Below are 24,344 nucleotides of genomic sequence, written 5' to 3'. Positions count from 1 at the left end.
AATTACCAGTAAGGGCCAGTAAGGTACATGGGAAGACAAAAACTATGCACTTTTGTTCTCAATCCATCTTTAAATTATTGCACTAAATAGTCATTAAAAAAATCTTTAATCAATTTCTCGATCAATGTTTTAAGCTCATCGATCGTCTTTACTCTAAACGTGTAGTTTACAGGTGAATTAGTCATTAATGGATGGAGCTCTGTAACCACTGTCCTGTTATGGGTGTGGTGGGTGGTGTCTACAACGAACTGCTTCAAGCCACAGGAATGGAAAAGGAAATGTAGAAGATGTTCAAGCTGATGACTCACTCAGCTATTAGCTGCTTTCGTGTGAACTTTGGGCATGGAGAATTAAAGCTACTCAGAGAGCGTTAAAGCTAAATTAAAGCTATAGTAGAGTGTCAAGTCAAGTCAAACGGAACTTAATCATAATTATCCCATTTAGGAAAATTATGGTTGCTGTCCATGCCTTTGAAACAGTCTAAAATATCGCGCGTGTGTGTGTCTGTGTGTGCGCGCGCGTATGTGTGCTACATTAGCACTAGTCTAACCCCTTCTGGCACCGCTTTTTCTAACACGAGTCTGAAAATGACATATCGAAAATAAACTGGTTCCTATTCTTTAACCCTTTTGACTACAGGCATAATCATGGTCTCTTTTGAAACACTTGTTTATTTACGCCGAATGCGTGTGCATTTATGCAAGCCCAACAACCGTTAAAAACGTAATTCATTATCTAAAATGTTCCTCCAGTTGCCACTATAATTGCTTGCCACTGGCTGGCAGTGTACTGGGCAGAAGTTATACGTTGAGTCGTTGCGGGTCCCATTGGCTATATTAAGAGACTGCTTCGCCTGTACCGGTTGGGAAAGCTTTTAGTTGGGTTCGTTTTGTTGCAGAGAATCTATACAAACTGGAGATAACAACATTGTTATCAAATTACATTCTTCTGTACACAATATGTTCGGCGTGTATGCAACGCGAAACGGACAAGAATGATAATTCCTCCGGAGAATTTCTAAGTGAACAATAGACATTCTGTCGAGGTTTTTCCGAGTTAATTAGCACGCTTTTGGGACTCAGACTCACTATGGATTTGGTTCGCTGGACAATCATTTCGACTTTATCGTGATGTGTGTGTCGCCTGTGGATTTCGAAAACGCAAAGGTGAGGATCCCCCAAGCTTGTTTTGCCACCCTACAAAATAAGGAACCGTTGTTGTTAAACCACTGGCATCGTGAAATAGGTTATAGAACCGTGCGTTTCAGCACATTCAAATGGTGTATTGTGTGACCATATTGACTGAAAATGCCACTGTGAAAAACAGAATGAATATAAATAAACCCGCCGGTGCGACTTAAGAGGATAATTCGCACTGTGAATACTTATAGCTGCTGCAATGAACCCCCATCGAGTCCCCATCTATCCTTCTGCATGTTTTCTGTTTGTCTGCCACTCCCCATTTACTTTAATGGATGGCTATCCAAAGATTTGCCTGTCCTTATTTCACATTCAATTTTGAGCGCAGCCATAGTAACGTGGTCTGTGCCGCCCGTCACCTTGTTCGCAGCCCTAACAAGCTCTTCATAGTTTTTTTAGCCTTGTTTTTGCATATTATCCAAAACACAAATGAGGCAGAAGGTAAGAGTGGGGTGAGATACTATTGCTGTAATGCGGGCTGGGGCATACACTTCTGCTGATGTGAAATACATATTTATCAACAAAAACGATAATAATAATAATAATATGACAATCACAACAATGATAATCATTATTGTTGATATATTTCAACAACTTTTTTCTCATCTGGAATTTCCTTTGATCTGAATTTTTGATTTGAATTTCCTTTGAGTGTGATTGTAGAAACTTTGTGGTGACTACATGACTCGGATGGTAATGTTCAATATGAGTGAGGTTTGGATTCTGCAATCAAGCCTGGCTGTGTTCTATCACCTGAATCGAATTATCAATTGAATTTGGTTAATTGGTTGATGGAGTGACTAAGGGGGGATTGCTTTTTCACATGGGTATTATGGGTGTTTGATAGCTTTTTTCATTAAATAAATGAAATAATAATTTTAAAATGTGTTTTGTGTTTATTCACTTTCCCTTTAACATTACACTTTGTCTAAAGATCTGAAACCATTAAGTGTGACAAATAGACAATAATAGAAGAAATCAGGAAGGGGAAAAATAGTTTTCCATGACACTGTATTTATTGAATAAGCCTTTCATTCATTCATGTCTGTTCGGTTCTTACCCCTGCCTAAGCTGTCTCTTAGTAACACAGCATGGTGATGGCTCAGGGCGAGGCTGTGGCTGGGAGTGTGTTGTGAGCGCGCTCAGTCTGCAGCCCTACTGGATGAAGGAGTAGAGCCTCATCCCATCTCTTTATTACACTGGTCTAGCCTTTAGCCAATCATATTCACACTCTCATCTCCTCCACTGGCTCCACTTCAGGCACTCAGCCCCACTGTGGTCCACTGGGGCAAATTAGACGGCAAACCCGACGTGTGTTTTACCAGATCTACGTACAGTCCTGTTACTCTGCAAGGGAATGTCCACTGTCTTCACAGCAAACTGAAATGACTGGTGTGAGAATCAGATCTCCGATTATCTGACAAAAGGTCTAGACTCCGGTATTCTGTATTGAAGTAGTTTACTCCAGCGTTGTCTTGCCAAAAGGCCTTTTAGTTGAATGGTTTTGTCCATGTGTTGTTTACGCACATACACACAATCACGCACATACAGACATGTGCATGTGCAAGCTCTGTACGCTCTTGTGTTCTCCTTCTCGGGAGAGGAGGTCTGTGGAGAGGGGGTGTATTTTGTGAGAGCGTGTGTGTGTGCCTGTGCATGTCAAATTTGTGTGTGTGTGTGTACGAGTGTATTTTTGCATGTGTGAATGGGTGGCATCATTTCCCTCGTTCTGACTGCAGTGGTATATGAGCAAGCTCCCGCCTGTGCCTAACAGGATTAGAGGCTGAGAGGGAGAGATCTCAGAAGCACAAAGATTCACACCGGAAGATTTAAGCTTCTTCCAGAGATTTTTTTCGGAATTTGTAAATGAGCAGCCAGGAACAGGATAACAAATCCTTTCAAGATTTCTGATGCTGTGGAATGAATCAATGTTTTGGTGGAAAGCGCTGGGGTCAGAACTTTTCTGAGCAAGGTGTATTTTATTATCTGAATTGTACAATGCAATTTGACTGTCTTTTCCTGATCATTGATTTTAATCAAGTCTCTTACTGGTTTTTCTGTGTGTTTCTGTGGTTTTACCTTGTGATGTATGAGTCTTTCTGGCTTTGCCATGTAATAATGGCTTGTCCTTCCTGCAGGTACGTCCAAGAAGGAAAATTTAAAGTGGAGGAGCGGACATTGTCAGCATTCCAGTGGCTCTACTCGCCCTACCAACATCGCATCGCTAGCCGCTCAGACGGACAGTCGCCAGACCGGTACAGCACTCGCGCACAAACGTGCAAACACACGTACTGTAGATGCACGTATACATAAACACACAAATACTCAAACAACACACAGCAGCCCACAATTGTGCTGTGTGTGTATGCGTATGTTTATGTGTTTGCCTGTGTGTGTGTGCGCGCGTGTGTGTGTGTGTTAGGGATCGTAGCTACCGGAAGATTTACAGAACTCACAGTGCACTTTTAGCAAGGGTTTCCTTGGTAACCTGGGGATCTGCACCAATTAAGGCTCGCCAACACAAGACAAGACCACTGTGTGGAAACCAACGCTGAAGAAGCATATCATTTAATAAGTGAGTGTATTTAGCAGCTAAATAAATGAAGGCTATGTTCAACTGCAGCGCAGCATCATCAGGCACGATTAGATGAAATGGACCTTTGAGCCTCCCTGTGTGCAGTATGTGCCCCCCCTTTCCCCCTCCCCCTGGGATAGAGACAGCAGGGTTGTGGGAGGGGGTGGGAGGCACAGCGTCATCAACATGGAGCTGTCGTGCAGATCAGTGCTCCTCCATTCGGGCAGGAGGTGCTGGTAACAGAGCTAAAGGGGATGACTGCAGTTGGATCGAGCGGACAGATCCATGGACCTACTGGTGGGATGTAGACTCTCCTGACTGCGTGTGCTTCAGTGTGTTTGCACATCTGGGAGACAGAGCATGCTTTTGTGTGACCACGTGTGACCACGTGTGATTATGTGAGTGTGTATGTGGGCATGTTTGAGTATGTGTGTGTGTGTGTGTGCAGGTTTGTGCTTGTTTCTGTGTGAATATGTGTACCTTTGTGAGTGGTGTGTATGTTTTGTATTTCTGTGTGCGTGTGTACGTTGATATGTATGTTTGTGCCTGTGTGTGTGTGCCTGTGCATGTGTGTATATCTGTTGGTGGTTGTGTGTGTGTGCTCATGTGTGCATGTACATGTGTGTGTTCCTGTGTGTTTGTGTGTGCGCGCGTGTGTGTGTGTGTGTGTGTCTGTGTGTTTCTGTATGTATTTGTGTGTGTGTGTGTGCGTGTGTGTGTGTGTGTTTCTGTGTGTGCGTGTGTGTGTGTTTGTGTGTGTGCACGTGCGTGTGTGTGTGTGTGTGTGTGTGGTTGGTGTGTGTTTCTGTGTGTGTGTGTGTGTGTGTGTGTGTGTCTGTGTCTATACATGTGCGTGTGTGTGTGTATGTCTGTACATGTGTGTGTGTGTGTGTGTGTGTGTGTCTGTGTGTGTCTGTACATACATGTGTGTGTGTGTGTGTGTGTGTGTGTGTGTGTGTTGTTGCTTGTGCTCCCAGCTCAGAGTGCAGGGACATTTGCTCTCCAGGGTGTGTAACAGATCCAGCTCTCTAACCTCATTATGTCAGCAGTGTGGCGCCGGAGCCCCTGCATATTTAGCCCACCCTGAGGGCCGTTCCTTCACCCTGTCACCACGCGTCCACCAGCTGCTGACCCGCAGCCACGCCCCCAACGCTCCCTCCATTCATCCCACAGTCTCGCGCTCGCGTTCATCTCCTGTCGCTCTCTCTCATCCTCAACATCCATCCCCCTCCCTCTTTACCCTCCGCTTCTCCCCCCTCGCTCTGCCCTTCCCTCTCCCTCTCCCTCTCTCTCTCTCTCTCTCCCTCTCCCTCCAATCCTCTCTCTCCCTCACACACACAACCTCCCAGCCTTTCCTCTGCAGCTGCATGTCTGATGTTGAGGCAGTGATTTGCACAGAAATGTTCGCTCCCTCCGTATCGGCTTGCAAAGAGTCCTCGGGGGACGCAAGGTAAGGTGTTACCGCGGTAGTGAATTAGTGATGCGTGGTGGTGCTCTTTTTTTCTCCCTGGATTTGGGAGTGGTCAGCGCGAGTTTGTGCGAGCACTTTATTAAACTGTTGCTGAGCGTCTCTGTACCGTTTGATGGGGCGCCAGGTGGAGCTGTGATTGGAGACGTACGTCTCATCTGGCAGTGCGTTTTCAGGGGAACGGAATACAGTGATTTTGGGGCACGTAATTCCACCTGTAACTATTTGACTGTGTCTCAGTAGGCTGCGACAGTGTCTGGCAGTTTTGTTGTGGGCTCACGCACGCACAAGTGTAGCTTTTTAACTGCTGGGGCTTGTGACAAAAAAGCAGTATGTTTGGTCTGCTGTGTATTTATGTTTGTGTGTGTATGCATGTATGTGTGTACGTGTGCGTGTGTCTCTGTCTGCATGTCTGTGTCTGTGTTAATGGATGTCATTTAAAACAACGTTAGCCAGTGACTGATGTTTCCACGGTTTGACTTAGCCTAGAGAAAATCTGGAGAGATTCCAGAGGATTTCAGCAAGTTCAGTTTTGGCGTTGTTTTGTGCGTGTGTGTGTGTGTGTGTGTGTGTGTGCTTTGTCTGTGCCTATGTCGTCTGTGTGTTTCGGTTTGTATCTTTGTGTTTGTGTGGAAATCTGCCTCATGGGGTTTTGCATACATACCCATTCGGCGTGGAATTAAATCAACTGAAACAGTCTTGCAGGCATCAAGGGCACCAGACTCGCATTATTCCTTACTTTAATGGAGATAATTGTTATTTCGTTGGAGGCTTTTTATTTTGGGGAGCTTAGTAGATAAATCTTGCTGTTTTTTTTGTTAAACTCAGCTATACGCTGGTTATTCCAGGCTCCCTTTCAGCCCCATGTCCAGGTCCAGCTGAGCTTATTCTACTTGATGGAATAGGGCTGTTCTTTCTTTGATCATCTACAGTACACAGGTCTATCAGATGGACTGTTTGTGTGGAATAATGGTATGGTAATTCCTCTTGAAAGCTCTCAGACCATTAGCCTGATCTTGATTGAAGTAGTTCTCCCTCCTCCTGTCTTTGTAGATTCACTCCCTCCCACTCCTGGTCTTCTCTCACTTTTCCTCTTGAACGGGTCTATCTACCCCATCTTCTTCTTCTCCTTTTCCCCCCCCTTTTCCCCCCAGTGTCTCTCTCTCTCTCTCCCTCTCTCCCAGTGTCTTCCCTCTGATTACCTCCCCTGTATTTGTCATGCTGTCAACTGATTTATGAGCCACTTAATTCTCTGATCCCATCTACTCTCCTCTGCTCTCCTCTCCTCTCCATTCCTCTCCTCTCCACTTTCTTCTCCACTCCTCTTCTATTTCCTCTTTTTTTCCTCTTCTCTTAGACTCTTCACTTCTCAACCCCAGTCCCACCCTAACTCCGCAAAATGAATCTCCCTTGCCCGTTTGTCTCTGAGACCTCTCTGCTCCCTTCTCCCTCACACCCTCGATTCCTCCGCTCGGCCCAGTGAGCAGGCACTCTGATGAAGAGCCGTGGGGACTGCAGGGCCCCTGGCCTGTCGCTCTCTTTCAGCCGCGCCCTCCTGCGTGTGTCTGCGCGTGTCTGTCTGTCCCTGCTCTGGAGTGCTTTACCTCAGCTGACTCCCCCAGCCTTGCGGCACGCGTGCCTGCCCTGCCCCGGCCCCGCCCTTCCCCGGGGGGCCGCAGGAGCGCGCGACTCCGTCCACCGCGGAGCGCCAGGGAGCGGTCGGCGGCTTTTATCTCCGCCGATGCGCAGAACGCTCGGAGCAGGAGCAGGCGCGGACGCGGGGAGAGGCTTCGGCGAAAGGAGCGAGGAGGGAAACGTATGCCATGCGTGGGCGTGCGACAGCGAGAGAGTGGGCGTGCGAGCGCACGCTCTGTCACGCAAAATCTGCTCAGAGCCAGGAGATGCAGCATAATAGCACTGCAAGACACAGAAAGAAAGAAAGAAAGAAAGAGGGATACGGGGGTGGGGGATATATAAAACATGAGGTGAGGCAGGAAAGAAGGAATATTTATTCAAATACTTAATTTATTTAACCAGGTCGGTCATCTTAGAGCTCAGTTCTGTTTTGCAGTGATGACTTGGGAAATAAAAGTGGGTAGGTAATGTGCAGAAATAGGGGGAGATTAGATTAGGCCAGATGAAGGAAGCCAGTTTCTTGTGGGAATTTGACCAGGAAACCGGAGTTAACACTCCTACTCTTTCAAAAAATGCCATGGGATCTTTAATGGCTGCAGTGAGTTAGAACCTCAGTTTAATGTCTCATCTGAAGTACAACGTGTTCTACAGCACAGTGCCTGCATCACTGTGCTGGAACACTGATTTTCTGTTTGGTCCAGAATGAAGAGTGCCCCCTACTGGCTTCGAAACACATCTTCCAGCAGCAGCATAGTTTCCCCAGGGGTATCTTATGTAAGTACCAACCAAGCCCACACCTGTTTAAATTAAGCCTATAGCCATGCAGGGAGTACAGCGTGGGCATAACAATTAAGCAGATTTGAAATAGAATTTGAGAGAGGGAACGGGGGGGAGAAGGAAAAAGAGAACATGTGAGAGAGAGGAGAGAGAGTGAGTGAGTGGAAAGTGAAGAGAGGAAGTGAGAGAGCAAGCATAAGACAAAGAAAGGTGGATGAGGGGAGGTGATGCAAAGACATTTTTTGGGAAAGATGTAGAGTAGAGAAGGTTAAATGGCGGACTAAATGAGCTGTGAGGTACGAGGGTTGCCCTTAATTCATTTCGCTGCTTCATTCCAAATGAATGATGTAATGACAGAACTTCAGCAGGAATCTTGTTTGAAACAGCAAAGGGTACTGCCTCATTAATGCCCAGTGAGTGTGCTGTCCTTCCCAAGCTGCCTACAGCAGCACAACATCGTTTCCAACATCCTTCTCTCACTTTTTGATGCTCGCTGTAGCTCTGTATTCATTTTCACTAATCATCGTGGACATTTGGCAAGCGTCTGACTTCCTGTCATGGACAGTAGCAGGACCGTACAGAGACCTGACAGTTATAATGCTCTCAAGTGCAACAAAGATAAAACATATAATAGTATATGAACAAAGAAAACGGTATATAAACAATAAAGCTAGTGCACTGAGATTGCAACTCTGTTTAAACATTGAATAAAATATTGTTATTGAAAGAGACTTGAAATCTGTCTCAGTGTGCTGATGTTTTCATACTTCAGCCAAGCAGTACAGGTGCTTTGGGGCCACGTGCAACACTCCCTGAACAACTCTACTCTCCACACACAGGGGCTGCTGGGTGCGTCAGAACCCTGCCTTTGTAGAACAGTGTTTCTGAAAGAAACCTCTGCTCAGTCCGGTTAGTCCCGACCAGATTTCCAGATGGAACTTCATAATGACAACAGGCACATGACTGACACAACCCCAGATTATTGGTTTATTACTCTGACACGCTCATTTCCTGAAGACAGTAGTTCTGGTGAGGGGTCAAGTCGTAGGGACACGCAGATACCTATGTACATCACAGGGAGGTGAAACCTAGGAAGCGCAAATGTTTCCTCAGTAAACACAATAGAACGTACAGCGACCGCATTCCTGACACTACTTTAAACAGGAACGGCTGTGGTAGCTTTCTCACCTAGTTGGTTTGGGGTGTTTCTTTTTTTTTTTTTTTTCCAAACCCTGGTGTGTTTGCCCACTTGATGCGGTTTGTTCAGGCAAGATCCGTGGTGTGGTTTATTAACTGTGGCGACACAATCTGACCTGAATTCTGGAAACCGCTCAATATATGTGCTTTGAATTGAAGGCAGGCGCTGAGCTAGCTTGGAGATGTAACATTATTTATTATGTTTAATACCAGTGCTGTGCTAAGCATTTGAAATCACATTGCTGACAAAAATTTTGACAAGCATGTCAGCTGTGTGATTTTAAATGCTGAGCATTTCAATTACATTGGAAGTCAAATAGAACTGAACAATGTGTGTGTGTGCGTGCGTGTGTATGTGTTTGTGTGTATGTGTGTGTGTGTGTGTTTTGTAATACTATGGCACTGACTGCACTCCAGCTTACCATTAGATCATGGCTGATCTCTGATGCCTTCTGGTAGCAGTGGGTCTTTGTTGAGTACTACAGTGTAAAGCAATACATGTTTTTTGCTGGTAAGAATACCTAAGAAAATTTTGTCCCTGGACTGACATCAGAAATGGCTGTTTTGTTGAGAGATTACCAAGCTAATTTCTGTCCAAAAAAAGAGTGATCTGCATATCATTATAGTTTTTGTGTTAAAATTGTGGTTTACTTGAAATTGGGTGGTGCATTGCCTGATGGAACCTGAAGAAAAAATACCAAGTGCCAGCAAAAGTGCTTAAACTGATTCAGACCAAAACAAGCATACAGTATGTGGGAAAGTCCTAAATTCTCCCCTTGCATGGAATCAAAATCAAAATAGAATAGAATTAATTTTAATCGAATAACTTTGTTTTTTCCAATTGGGAACTTCAGGTGAGGTACAGTAGCTGGCATATAAGATATTAAATAATCAATTTACATAAATTACATGAAATACAATTACAGAAATCATATTACTGTTATTACAAATGAGAAATTCAGAATTCTATTAAGGAAATTCAAGTAAGAACTTCCATGCATAAATTACATAGAGCAGTACCAGTTTGTGAGTCTGTTTGAGGGGGAGGGCAGGACAGGATTACTCTCTCCCAGGAACAGACTTGAGTATTAGGGATGGAGAATCAGGTAACTGATGGAATTGCAATTTTTACCTGAACTGTCATTAGTTATGGTATGATTCAGTGCAACAAGGGCATTAGTCTACCAAGATGGGGCAATGAAAATGCTCCTTAGATACAAAGCCAGCTCATTTAGAATTCACTCCCTCATTTCCATTCTTCCCTTGGGCATACAGTACTGCAACATCCCTAAAATTACATACATTAAAACTGAGATGAACGGCATGATTGATATTCTCTCTCTCGCTTTCTCACTCTCTCTTCCTGTTCAATTCAGTTTTTTCAATTCAGTTATGTTTTATTGGCTGGGGAACCAGATCAGTACAGCTGAAGCATAAAAAACATTTGAAGTCAGATTTAAAAATATATATATAATATATATATAATATATAATAAATATATATATATATATATATATTTGTTTAAATATGAAAATGCCAAATGTAATTATGATTTATAAGTGATATTATGGATCACTTCTAAACAATAGTGACAGTTATAGAATCAGGGATATCTGAAAAACAATGAGAGAGAGAGAGAGAGAGAGAGGCACTCTGGATCAAAGTCAAAGTGGATCAATATCCACCATAAATGCCTGAGGTCTTCAAACGCCTCCCCCCATTTGCTTTCTCCATATGCCCCCCTCCTACCCTGCTTTTGTTCCACTCCCTGCCATGAACCCATCTGACCAGCACCTCTTTCACTCTTTTTTTTCTTCCTGTTTCTGCTGGTCCTTCTTCCTGCTGAGCACAGTGCAGTCTTCCATTACCCAGAAGCCATCTGAATGCTACTGTCGTGACTGCTGTCCAGTTCTGCAGTCTGTCCCTGTCTGGCTGCTTCTTTCTTGCTCAAATGAACCAAAGCTGCTTTCGTTAAATCAGTCAGCAGTGCCTTTGCTAAGGTACGGTCATACATTTGTACAGTAGTAAATTTGTGTGGGTGGTATTCAGAAATAACTTTAATCTTCCAGCAAAAAAAAGATTTTCTTTAGTGTGTGTGTGTGAGTTATGAATATTATTGATTACATCATTTTTATCTTCATCTTTGCAATGTATGTGTATTTGTAACAAAATAATGAACAAGAATTCATGAATAAATAAATGAAATAATGCTGAAGATTCCTGATGCGGGAGGGAGCTCTGGAATGAGGGATAAGAACTATAATTGGGCATTTCAAATTAGGAGAGGGGAAAAAGTGAAATAAACAGCTGTTTAAATAGCTACTATTACTATTGTTGTTGCCATGATAAATAAATAGGTTTTTTACTATTGGCGCAACATATAAACTAAAAATGATTGGAAAGTCAACACTATTGCGCCCTCTTGGGGCTTTTATGGGAACTACAGGTTCACGGGGGTTGCCATCTGTGCTGGATTACTTCCTCCTCCTCTTGCTGTTGTGTTTGCTTGTGTTCATCCTGTGGACATAGCAGGGAGAGGACATGGCAGAGAGAGGGCAGACGGACACCTAGCCTGTGTGCTCTTTCTGCAGAGCCTTTGGTTGCTCACTCTGCAGGCACGGCTGCCTGCAATGCAAACACAATATCGGTGAGCAAATAGCAGGTGCCAAAGCACATTTGTAGACTGAGAGAAGCAATGAATTTACTTCTCCCTCAAAACTGAGACATTGAGAGGGGTTGGGGGGGGGGGGAATCCCTACTGAATCCCTGTTCTTTTTTTTGCCATTTTTCCCATTTTGGTAAATGGAATGCATTTATATAGCGCTTTTATCCAAAGCGCTTTACAATTGATGCTTCTCATTCACGCATTCACACACACACACCGACGGTTAAAGGCTGCCACGCAAGGTACCAATCAGGGAGGGAGGGGCATCGAACCGGCAACCCTCCGACTGCCAGACAACCGCTCTTACCTCCTGAGCTATGTCGCCCCATTTTCTCCCCAATGTAGTCGTTATACCAATTCCCCGTGTGAATGACGGTCCTGGTTGATGCGCTATCCTCTGTTGGTCTGGGGAGGGTGTAGACTACCACATGCCTCCTCCGATACATGTGGAGTCGGCAGCCACTTCTTTTCACCTGACAGCGAGGAGTTTCACTGGGAGAGCGTAATGCGTGCGGAGGTTCACGCTATCTCCCCCAGATCCCCTCCCAGCTGAACAGGTGCCCCGACCAACCGGTAGGAGTCGCTAATGCAATGATCAGGACTCATAGCCTCACCGGCTTCCTACCCCACACTGCCAATTGTGTTCGTAGGAACATCTGACCAAGCCGGAAGTACCGCTGCCGGGGATTGAACCCCGGTCTCTGCGGTGGTAGGCGAGTGCTTATACCTCTACACTATCCAGACGGCCCCTGAATCCCTAATCTACCTGAATCACAGCAAATTCAAATTGGAGAGGAAGGGTGCTGCCAAAACTTGGCCGTAAAATTTGTAGCAACTTGCTTCAACAGTTGCGACCCTTAATAATCATTAATTTAATTAATGCTGATTGTAAATGTTCTTTTTTATTATTATTTTTAATCTAATAATGTTGCATTGTACATACAGGTTTATATGTATTGTAATTGTAAAGCAGAAATGATAAAACATTGTAATGTTTTTGTTAAGCTTTGGGAACACATACTGAATTATGTAATGCCAATAAAGCATTGAATAGAGAGAGAGAAAGAGAGAGAGAGAGAGAGAGAGAGAGACGGAGAGACAGATAGACAAAGAGTGTGTGTATATGTGAGAGAGATCATCTGTGCCGGATATTGGATAGAGATGATAATGGGTGGAAATGCTGGCTCTACATATGTATGATATCCTTGTCTTTATCATGACATTATAATTATGAACATTGTAATTGCAGAGACTTCTTTCAACAATGTGTCAGTATGAGTATCTCTTGTACACAAAAATATGCACTATATATGATTTAAAAATGTGTTTGCAATGAAGCGAATTGAATTGAGAGAGCGAGAGAGTGAGAGAGAGATCCTCCCTCCTTCGTTACTCCTCCCTCTTCCCTCCTCCCCTCTGGGTGAGGGGTGGGGAAGTGTGTGTGTGTGCGTGTGCGTGCGTGTGTGAGCACGACGCGCAGGTGAGAGACCCACGCGCTGACTCTGAGAACGCAGGGACGGACCCTGGGAGACGCACGGCTGCGGGAAAAACGGAAGCATGCTGAGGAGGAAGAGGAGTGTGTCTTTTGGGGGGTTCGGCTGGTAGGTTAGCTTTAAAGCCTGGTGTGACAGGGAAACCCAAGGGGGTGAGCACGGTTAAACAGCTCTCTCTCTCTCTCTCTTTCTCTATTTCTCTCTTCCTCTCTCTCTCTAAATCTCTCTCTCTCTCTTTCTCTCTCTCTCTCTCTCTCTCTACTGCAAAATTACAAATATATGCCAAAGATGACATGGGTAATTTCTGTGTGTGTGTGTGTGTGTGTGTATGTGTGCAATTATGACTGCTTCTTGCTCAGAGTGGACAGAGAACCCACTTGAAATGCAAAAATGTACATTTGCATGGTCTATCTGTCATCTCATAACGCTTGGTGTTATTTGTTGTATTTTTTAGGTGTTTGATTTTTATGCCACATGATTTTCTTCTGTTTGCTTAGTGCTCACAGAACAGAGTAGTAAAAGGGCGACGCTTTAAAGTTGTGTTCTTAATACAGAGCCCTATGGCATCTGTGTGTGTGTGATGTTTCGGAAGCTACCTTTCCAAATCATTGTGTGGTTATGCGTGTTCAAGGTTAACAAAATTCATTAATTTGCGCTGTCATTTTAAGGTTTAAAATAGAAATGATCTTCTTGAGTAAGAGAGAGAGAGAATGTGTGTGTGAGAGAGAGATAATCTGTGCAGGTTATTGAATAGCGATGATCATGGCTGGATACGTAAGTAAGTATTGTCTCACTGTTATCTTTATCAGTACATTATAAATATGAACATTTTTAAAAGCAGAGAGTAAGAGGAGATTTTATGTGTGAGGGTCTGATACATCTAGTTCCCTGGCACCTGGACACTCAGATCTCAGAAGATCTCAAGATGCTCTTGCCTTCCCATCCGGAACAGCACTTAGACGTGCCAGCTTAGACTGTTCAGATTCACTGAGGGGCAGGTCATGGATCCCTAGCCATTCTGGCGTGCCTCTTATTGCTGGTAAACTGTCTTTTCTGGCCTGCATCTCTTACAGTAGCTTCTGTCTGAAATTCAGGATTGAATTGCCGCTATTTGCCGTTGACTGATCTTTGCTTGATGCAATTGGCTAAAAAGTATTGGCTAACAGCCTAAAAGTTGGTGGGTTCATCATTAAGAACTACACTGCTTTTGGCAGGCTTATAGCAGATATTTGTAAACCAGGCATACGATGTTAGGGGTTCACGAAAAGCTGAGTTGGACTGGACTTGGACACACTGGAATGAACTGGGAAGAACTGGACTGAACTTGATTACATTGGTCCGGACTGAACTTGATTAGAATGGACTGTGTTGCACTGGACTGCACTGAAGCATGATAGGAACAAAGTGGATTACACTACAAGCCTGCGTTTGATAAGACTGGACTGGACTGAACTTGATTGGTATGGGGTAGATTAGACTGGAGCGGGCTGTGCTGCGCTTGGTTGTTCTGGGTTTGCCTGAACAGGCAAACCCAGAACCATTATTTTTAAAGTCTGAAAAATCCCTACGCTAAGCTTTTTACCTCCATCACAGCGTCCATGCACTCGGGAGAAAAAAAAATTCAAGTATTTGAATTATTTGACTAATGTGAGAGTCTGGGATGAGACGTTTCAGTGAAAAAATTATTCAAAATAATTTCTTTTAATTTTATTGAATGTGCCTTGCAGTATAGGTTTCAGTATAGTAGCACATGGTTCTTGAGATTAAGACCAGAGACTCATGTCCCCTCCGTGGGACAAAGTGAATTGTTGGACCTTCGGAGGATAGAGCACAACAGTAGTGTGAAGATATGCCTCAGTGAGCACAGACTGGTACAGACTAATTGATGTACGCAATGCTGTCTGTCTCAAGATGGCATTAAGCCCATAAGCAGTTAAGCAGCAGTTTTTCAATCCTTTTTTTAAGTACTTCTCTCTGTGTGAGAAGGCCCAGGGGTTGAAAACAACGCAATCAATAATTCAAGCGAAAGGGAATGTTTTAATTTGGATTATTTTCTGCCCCATATATTGCACTGTTCGTCTGTCTCTCTCACTTTACTTCAGACCCTCCCTGCTGCCTTTCAGAGTTATCTCCTGTCCCTCCCCACCCTCTGTGCCTATTTCCACTGTGTCATTTCCACAGCTACAGTTTCACTCAGGCTCACTGAAACAGCTCTCTCGCTGAAGACGTCTCACTATGCATACATGTGTGTGTTTGCATGCGTGTGTGTGTAGTGCGTGAATGTTTGTGTGTACACCTGTGTGTGCGTGCTTGTGTGTGTGTGCGTGTGAACTACATTGTGTCTCTAAGCCCGTACTCTATGAAAGATGAAATATGAATTGCTGCCTTTTTCTGCTTGCCTTGTTTTGCAGGCTGTGAGCAGGGAGTTTAAAGCACTGCTTGCCTTGTTTTGCAGGCTGTGAACAGGGAGTTTAAAGCACTGCTTGCCTTGTTTTGCAGGCTGTGAACAGGGAGTTTAAAGCACTGCTTGCCTTGTTTTGCAGGCTGTGAGCAGGGAGTTTAAAGCACTGCTTGCCTTGTTTTGCAGGCTGTGAACAGGGAGTTTAAAGCACTGCTTGCCTTGTTTTGCAGGCTGTGAGCAGGGAGTTTAAAGCACTGCTTGCCTTGTTTTGCAGGCTGTGAGCAGGGAGTTTAAAGCACTGCTTGGAATGCATTGCGTTTTCCTCCGCGCAGTTCGGAGGCACTCATGGCTTTTACCATTGATTTCTGGCCTCCAGCTTTTCTGTGGAGTCTGGCTTCAGTGTGGGTGGTGGGGGTTGGGGTGGTCTGGCAGGCAGGAATGAGTTACCAGAGACAAAACCTGCAGGGAACCCTGCCTACCTGCCAGGGCCGGAGTCAGCCTGCTGTTGGTGCAGTCCTTTAATGAAAAAGAAACAGATATCATAAGAGCTACTGTCAACAAAATATAATCGCATTCACAAATACAAATGCGTGCGCGCACACACGCTTGCACTTGCGCGTGCACAAACACACACACACAAAGAAATTACCCTTGTAATCTTTAGAATATATTTGTAATTTTGCAGTCAATACAGAGATACTGTATTCCTGTTCGGGGTGAGCGTAATGGGACGGGGGGTACGTCCTTATGTAATTTTACAACTTGGAAATCATTATAACAGAGGAAATAGCCTCCAACACTTTCCACTTGAGTCTTTGTAACTTTGATTGATCTGATTTATTTAATGGAAATCTGTTCCACTTTTATGATATTCATCCTGGAGCAATCATAGAGAGAGAGAGTGAGAGCAAGAGAGAGACAGAGACAGAGAGAGAGGGGACTTTACTTACAGCCAAAAGAGTGCATTTCCCAATCACTTCCTTGGGTGGCACTGACAAAAGACTACATGCACAGCACCCTGTCCCCAATTTACTGGAACATCAGTCACAGTTAATGGTTAAAAGATGCTTGTGCGTTGCCAGTAACGTAGTTGCACAGTCATCGTCACCTCAGTAGTGGGGGTCACACCTGGTTTGGGTGTTGATTTTCTGATGGGTGGGGCCACTACCTGAGTGGAAAGAGTGTGAGGTTGTGTGGGGTGCGTGTGGAAACAGGATGACCACTGGGGAGTAGGTGAAGGGGCCTGAACGAGTGTTAAAAGAGGGTTGTGTAAGATTTTCCTAGGGTGGAAAATATGCACCGACATGTACACAGTTACTTATTTTGGTAAGTGCCCCATTACCGCTGCCGTAGCCATTACGGGTGTGTGCCGTAGTCACTGTAGGCCGCGCTAGTAGAGTTCAAGGGGCTGGTGTGAAGCCCATTTGTTTGAGTGACGGGTCTCTGCTCCGCCCCCTTCCAGAGGACAAAGTAAGCCGTTAAACTGCCCTGCTCCGCTGTACCCTACCTGTGCCGGGTCCTCCCAGGGTGTGTTTTCATTTACGGGATGTTGTGTGAGCTTTTAGGATGAGGATGTGGGCTGCTCTGGGCGGGGTGTTCACACAGGAAGGGCGTATGTGCTGTGTGTCTCCCCCACGGCTGCTGCGGCGGCGTGAGAATACAAACGAGAAAAGAAAGTGTGCCGCTGCTGAAAATGACATGTTATTTTTAGTGTGAATGCCGACCTTTTTTTCTGTGTGTGTGTGTGTGTGTGCGTGTGCGCATGCCTGCCTGGGGAATATGGCACTAATGAGCATTTAACCCGATGGAACTGTGCTGGATAATCAATGCTGTGGTGACATATCATTAGGGCTTCACACCTTTGAGGAGACAGCCTGTGCTTTGTGCAGGGACAGTGTGTGGACCTGCGGGGGAGCAGTGTGTGGTCCAGTACAGTTTACACTTAAGTCACTTAGAAGCTGCTTTTAGCTGAAGATACTTAGGAAACTATATAAGTGTGCCTGTGAATATAGTTGAGTGCATTATGGGTTTATCAGTGCATAAGTGTCAGCTGTGTAGAGAGTTGTGTAGGGGGCAATGCAGGGATTGCTGTGAGGTCAGTGTAGGGGTCAGATGAGCAACAAGTGTAGTGGACAGTGTCATGGCTCATGGTCAATCTATGGGGAAACATAAGAAGCAGTTCAAAGATTATCGTTTGGATCAGTCTAAAGGTCAGTGCTGTGGTTGGTGTAGGGGGAAGTATATAGGGCTCAGTCACGTGCAATGTAGCGAGGACTATGTAAGGAGCAGTAATGCTCACAACTCAATGAAGGTGGCATTGTAAGGGTCAGATTCAGGGTTAGTGTAGGTGGCAGTGTGGTAGACAGCATAGAGAGCAATGTAGGGAGTAATATCGGGGTAGCGTAGGGAGCAATTTAGGGCCTTCTGCAGCGAACAGTACAGGGGTCTGGGAAGGTAACACCGCACTGGTCACTGTAGGGAGCAGTGTAGGGGTCAGTTTAGCGCTAATGTAAGTGGGCAACATAGGGGAATCGTATGGGTCAGTGTAATAGTCAGTATTGGGAGCAATGTCTGGAGAATATGTGGGCAGGTTAGGGAGCAATTTAGGGGCCATTTTAGAGACAGTTAATGGTCAATGTAGGGGACATTGTAGGGGTCAGCGTAGGGTGTAGTAGAAGATGAAGGAGATATACTTTATTGAACCCCGTGGGGTAATTTGTCCTGTGCATTTGACCCATCCTTAGTTACCTAGGAGCAGTGGGCAGCTGCCTCTCTTGTGCTGCGCCTGGGGACCAACTCCAGTTCTGAGGCAAGTGCCTTGGTCAAGGGCACCCGCAGGAGTGCACCTAACATGCATGTCTTTGAGGGACAGCATAGAAAGTGTTATTGTGACTAGTATAGGGGTCGCAGAACATGGCTCATTTTAGGGAGCGCTAGTAGAGCCTGAGTTCCGTGAGAACTGTGAGTGTGTCCGGGAACATTCAGACTGCACTTGTAACACAGGAAGTAACAATCTCCTTCTTCTCAACAGCAGTGTTGTAAATGACTTTGTTTCCAGCTGTGTCATCACTATACAGTATATGCAGACTCCCTGACCTCTCAACCATAACGGATGTTGGAATTAGAGAGTTATTGCTGTACTTTATGAGCTGCTGCAGTAGAGTTACAATAAAAACAAACATTTAAAGTAGTTTGAGTGTGAACAACTGTTGATTTTATCGTTATACCTTCCTCACCATAGACACTGAGAACACAATATAGACAAAGGGCATTTTCTGTCTCTACATGATGTGTGTGTGAGTGTGTGTGTGTGGGTGCGTGCGTGCGTGCGTGCGTGTATGTGTGCTGGTGTTTGTGTATGTGTGTAACTGACTGTATGTGTGGTTGTGTTTGTGTGTTTATGTGTGTGTGTGTGTGTGCTGGTGTTTGTGTGTGTGTAACTGATTGTGTGTTTGTGTGAGAACAAGAGATAGAGAAAGAGGGAGAAAAGATTATAAAGAAAGTTTATCTATACATTACATTACATTACAGGCATTTAGCAGACACTCTTATCCAGAGCGACGTACAACAAGTGCATTGGTTCACGGTGTAGAGGTGCAAAAGAAACACACTAGAGTGAAGTAAGGATCGTAGTGCCAGAAGTGACCACATCGATCAGGACTCCAACCCTGTAGAGTAACCTGTTCAGCAAACAACAATCCTACCAAGTACAAACTAGTATTGGAATTACATTTGCCTAATCAGACAAAAACAACAACAACAACAACAATCCTGCCAAATAAACTAACATAATCGTATTATCCTAACTAGGTACATTGAGCACGAGGTACATATACGAAAAGGGATGTTGAAAATTGCAACACTGTTGTTTCATTATTGTGTGTTCATGTACAGATGATTTGATGAAATGCTTTTTTGAATGTTTCTCTTTTGAATGAGGCTGTGGGGAAGTGTTTTTCTTCCCACAGAAACTTTCATTTTGTGTTTTGATTCCTTTGGATCTGTGGGAAAAGGGGAAGAAACAGTGAAACAGCAAGGGTGTTAAGTGCAGCACAGGGTGACAGTATTGCTTAAAGGAGTTTTACAGAAAAAAGGCAAATGGAGTTACCCATTGATAGCATGAACCCACTTAATGGATTTTGTGTCAACATTTATATTTAGTGCAACGTGGATGGGCACACGTGTACACACAGGTACAAGCTCATGCACAGACACAGGCATTCACACACAGATGCACATGCACACACAGGCGCTCGCGCACAGGTGTAGGCATACTCAAGCATGCATATAGTACTGCAAGTGAGAACATATTTGTAAATGTATGCCTATTCCCCTGGGCTGACTTAAACATTGAAATTTATTTCTGTTTGTCTGCAGGATTGACAAGTCCACCATCAGTGCCCTGAAAGGCAGGTGAGTTATCTGAGTGTCCGGCTGCCATTTGGGTGTGTGTGTGTAGCTGCCTCTTTACCAGCTCTGCTGCTGATGGATCACTGAGGCTGGGGGTCCTCTTTTAGCGGCAGTGTGGAACAGTTTTCCCTGTGACCTGGGGCCTCTTTTTTTTGGTAGCAAACTTTTATGGGCTGGCTCTGTGAACGCACCTGTGCATTTCGTGGGCGTCAGTTCCAAGTATGGCAGACAGAGGGCGCCCTGGTTCACCTAGGATAGGACAACACTGAGCAGGATTAAGAACAGTGTTAAAGCTTTTGTTCTGGCACAATGTATTCCAGCATGCCACCCTTTTTTAACATGAATGAGTTGAAGGTTTTACTCTTTCACATTTTATCCAATTCTGAACTTTTGCCTGTGATCCCAGAAGACAATCAGCTAATAATAATTTCACATCCTGACAGCCTAAATAAACATTTAAATGAATATAGTAATATAAATAGTGTTATTGCCTACTTTTACATTGTACATATTGTTCACTCTTTATTACATTAGGACTGCTTTCACCAACTTGTCAGGCCCTCATAACGTCAGAGCTCCACACCAAATGGACTGTTACAGTATGCCACCAAATACAATTTTTCTTAAAAGACATGTTTTATTATGTATCTTTGGCAGGAAAATGTGTCAAAATGATTGGCACCTATTATATATATAATAAAACAATAACTGCAATGAAATTGTTCTCATATAAGCTTATCTCAGACTTACAGAACTGCCTTTCGTCACTTCCTGTTTCACTAGGGTAGAAAAATGAGGAAACGTGCATGTAAAATCCCTTTGTCATCCATTGCCATGGGGAACGCCAAAAAACTGTTGACTCAAAATAGACAAATGGCTGTTGACCTACACGAATCTGGTAATGAGTACAAAATGCACATAAATGGTTAAACATACCGCTACGCGCTGCCAGGCCAGTCAAAAAATTTCAAACATTTGGAAAGGTACAAATTTGCCAGGAAGAGGAGGTCCATGTTGTCCCCACACACAGTGAGGAATATGGTGAGTGAAATAAAGATGAACCCAAGGATCACAGTTTGAGAGCTGCAGAGATTAGTACAATCTTGGGTTCATCAAAATTTGACCGTAAAAAACGCCACCCCCATACCTAGAGGCTCTCTGGAAGGGTTGCATGAACAAAGCCCTTACTGAGAGCAACCAAAAATCAAAGCGTCTGGACTCTTGGTGCTATGACTAGCGCTATGGTCAGATGTGACCAAAATGAAACTTTTTGGCCGCATACACCATTGGCATATTTGGCGTCAAAAGAGGGACACAGAAGAAAAATTGCCTCATACCTGCCGTCAGATATGTCACATTCCGTAATGCTTCGGGGCTGTTTTGCTGCCAGTGATTGAGGGGCTCTTGTTAAGATCAGTGGCGTAATGAATTCTGCCAGGTACCAGGACATTTTGGCCAAAAACCTGGTCTTCCCAAAAACCCTTGTCCTTCTCAGACTGTGGACTTATCAACTGTATCGACAGCCTGTAGTTTGAATTAAAGAGGGCAACATAGCTCAGGAGGTAAGAGCGATTGTCTGGTAGTCGGAGGGTTGCCGGTTCAAACCCCACCCTGGGCGTGTCGAAGTGTCCTTGAGCAAGACACCTAACCCCTAACTGCTTTGGCGAATGAGAGGCATCAATTGTAAAGCGCTTTGGATAAAAGCGCTATATAAATGCAGTCAATTTACCATTTACCAAGAGGGCAGTCTATAAGCACAAACCTAATGATGTTAAAGATCTTAAAGGTTCTGCATGGAGGAATGGTTCAAGATCCCTCCAAATGTGTTCTGTAATCATATCAAACATAGGAGAAGGCTCAGTGGAGGCTCAGGCTTTTCAGAGGAGGCTCCACCTAGTCCTTATCACAGGAGTGTTATTTTTGTTGATTCTGTTGAATCATTAATAAAGTAAAATATTTTCCACGTGTAGACAAATTACAATGTATCTTAGTAATAGTGTTATTTGTCTTTTTTGTACATCTTTATCAAGGGTGGAAATTATTCTGAAACTGACTGTATCTCTATCTGTGATTGATCAAAACTCAAAAAATCTGGTAGGCAGGTTGGTTTGTATGCCAAAGACTTTGATAAGTATGCTTACAAGACACTTTGCGGCTCTATAGCAATTGGTTGAAATCCCAGTTTACAAAAACTAGTAAAAGTAAGCAGTTTATCATGGAGGCTTAAAGCTTTGTCCACATTTTCCCCTGGCCGCAACATATAGTTTCATAATATGCAAGATTTGCATTACCTGCATTTGCATTTTTGAATTGAGTACTACTACTGAAAGCATTGTCTCCTCAGAAACTGACAAATGCATGCACATGAAACCTGGCACATACCATCAATAGACTCAGATAGACTATGTGTTCACGGGCAATAGATGATAGACTATGTATACACGATAATGCACAGTTATTTGCATACTGTATGCGATTGATGAAGTCACCGGATTTTGTGTGAAGATGGAGTGGGCCTCACTGTTTGAGTGCCAAATTTGGATGCAGTCTGTTGAAAAATCAGGTGTTCACATGCAAAATAATTACAATGTTTGAAAAAATACCTAAGTGTAATGTTCTTGGGGTGGTACGTCCAGCTGGCCCACCCAGTGAACATATAGTACCCGCTTTCAGCCCACCGTCAGCGCAACCACCAGTCTTCCAGCACTGTGTAAATTGGCACTGTCGGCTAGCGCTGATCGCTAACACCTGCGGACGGTCCGTCTGTCTGTCTGTGGCAGCTGCGTAAATCCTCCAGTCATCCGTGACCTCGCAGCTTGGCTGCAGGCTTTAAGAAGGGCAGCTCTGCTCTCCCCCAAATTGACGGAGGACCTTCCAGAGATAGGACCAGCCTGGAAACATGACTGGTTGTTTCAAACTGGAACAAATTGAGATAGAAAAGATGTTAAAAAGATGTTCTCTTCAGCCTTTTCTGTGATGTACAGTAAATTAAATGTGGCATATGGAAAATGTAGCTTCTCGGACAGTCCTTTATTTAGTTTGTTTATTTGAAAGTAATGAATTAGGGTAGTTGTTTTCATTTATATTACATTTTTCAGGCTTATATGGGCAATAATAGAAATATGTATCTGCATTGTCTTTATTGGTTGCGTGGCACTTATTAAATCTGTGTATTTCATTCCTCAGTATTCTTGTTCTAGTCAGGGCAATCTGTTTGGAAATGTATGGGATTCATGAACAGGAGGCCATTACATGTACAGCTTTGACAACCCATGAATGCATTCTTTAATTTCCTCTTCCATACCAATGATTCATTTTTTTGTGTGTGTGTCAGAGAGACGTGCACACGATGTTCCATCTCACGTTACTGCCGTTGATCTGAGGTACAACTAAATATAGCTCCTGACCATTCCAGCCTCAGGAGATAATTACCTGGCCCAGCTTTCCCCCTCACACAAAAGCAATTCATTTTTTATCAGCACATTTCATTCATGACAAGTTTTTCAGTATTTATTTATATCATATCCCATTTACTGTATATGGTACACCATTTCCTGCCTGGCCAATTGGGTGGAGATATTGGTCTGTGTGTGTGTGTGTGTGTTGTGTCAGCTGGTGTTTGTTTGTGTGAAAGTGTTGTGTGTACGCTGAGGTTTGTATTTGTTGTTTGTGTCTGTGTCATGCATCTTCTTGGGTCAGAGGGCTTGTTCCTCTAGTAATGGAGACATTCACACTTTGTCTGCCTGCAGAGCGTAACCCTGGAAACGGAGCGTGTCCACAATAAAACAGTCTGCTAGATTCAGTTTTAACATGATCATTTATTCAGATACACCAGGGTGTCTCTCACAACTTTATTGACACACTAATATTCACAATGAACTACAAATTCAGGCTAATCATACGCCACTCAAAAGACGACATTATTTAGCGCCTAGACAGCTACTCATATGAATCATGTCAAACTTGATTTAAGTGTGATAACGTGGGGCACCAAATAACTTCTGGGAGCCACTGGTAAAGAGTGTGAGAGAAAACAACAAAGACAACGCATTCAAAAAATCCAGCATATCTACTCTGACTCCTAACAAGTGTTTATTAATTAATTTCACCTTGCTAAAAATGAAAAGATGCCCTTCAAAATGAATGGTATCTTTTATAAAGATGAGTGAAAAAAGCCTTAGAAAATAAATGAACACTGGAAATGAACTTGTATATATTTTATGCTCAAAAAATTGTCAAATTATATTGTTTTATGTACTGCAGGTATCACAGTTATCAAGTGGTCTTCTATAGTGTTTAATGAGATCGGTGAACATATTGGGTGGTTTTTGGCCATTCCTTCTTACAGAATCTTTCAGTACTCTTCAGATCCTTTGGTCTGTCCTGTGAACCGCCCTCTTCAATTCAAACCGTAAATTTTTGACCGGTTCAAGTCTGGAGACTCAGATGGGAAATCGTAATTTTGCAATCAGTTAACCATTTTGTGGTTGATTTAAAGGTGTAGCTGGCATTGGTGTTTTGTGG

General features: G+C 43.8%; 1 protein-coding gene across 8 annotated transcripts in view; it reads left to right on the top strand.

Moving 5' to 3' along the window:
• Positions 1-24,344, top strand: part of LOC118236207 (rap1 GTPase-activating protein 2-like) — an 82,760-nt gene that overhangs the window by 2,156 nt on the left and 56,260 nt on the right. For 3 of the 8 annotated variants that reach the window (XM_035434368.1, XM_035434367.1, XM_035434366.1), the window contains exons 2-3: positions 3,338-3,454; positions 19,788-19,823. In XM_035434368.1, the coding sequence (XP_035290259.1) occupies positions 3,338-3,454; positions 19,788-19,823 (153 nt within the window). Of the gene's footprint in view, positions 1-957; positions 1,167-2,969; positions 3,172-3,337; positions 3,455-5,092; positions 5,225-12,941; positions 13,118-13,138; positions 13,162-19,787; positions 19,824-24,344 lie in introns of those variants that run through there. The other 5 variants (XM_035434375.1, XM_035434374.1, XM_035434369.1 and 2 more) reach the window with 5 other exon arrangements.

Source organism: Anguilla anguilla, chromosome 9 (genome assembly GCF_013347855.1).
Source record: "Anguilla anguilla isolate fAngAng1 chromosome 9, fAngAng1.pri, whole genome shotgun sequence".
Taxonomy (NCBI): Eukaryota; Metazoa; Chordata; class Actinopteri; order Anguilliformes; family Anguillidae; genus Anguilla; species Anguilla anguilla.
The sequence above is the reverse complement of the archived record's forward strand: the minus strand, read 5'-3'. Positions and strand labels throughout refer to the sequence as shown.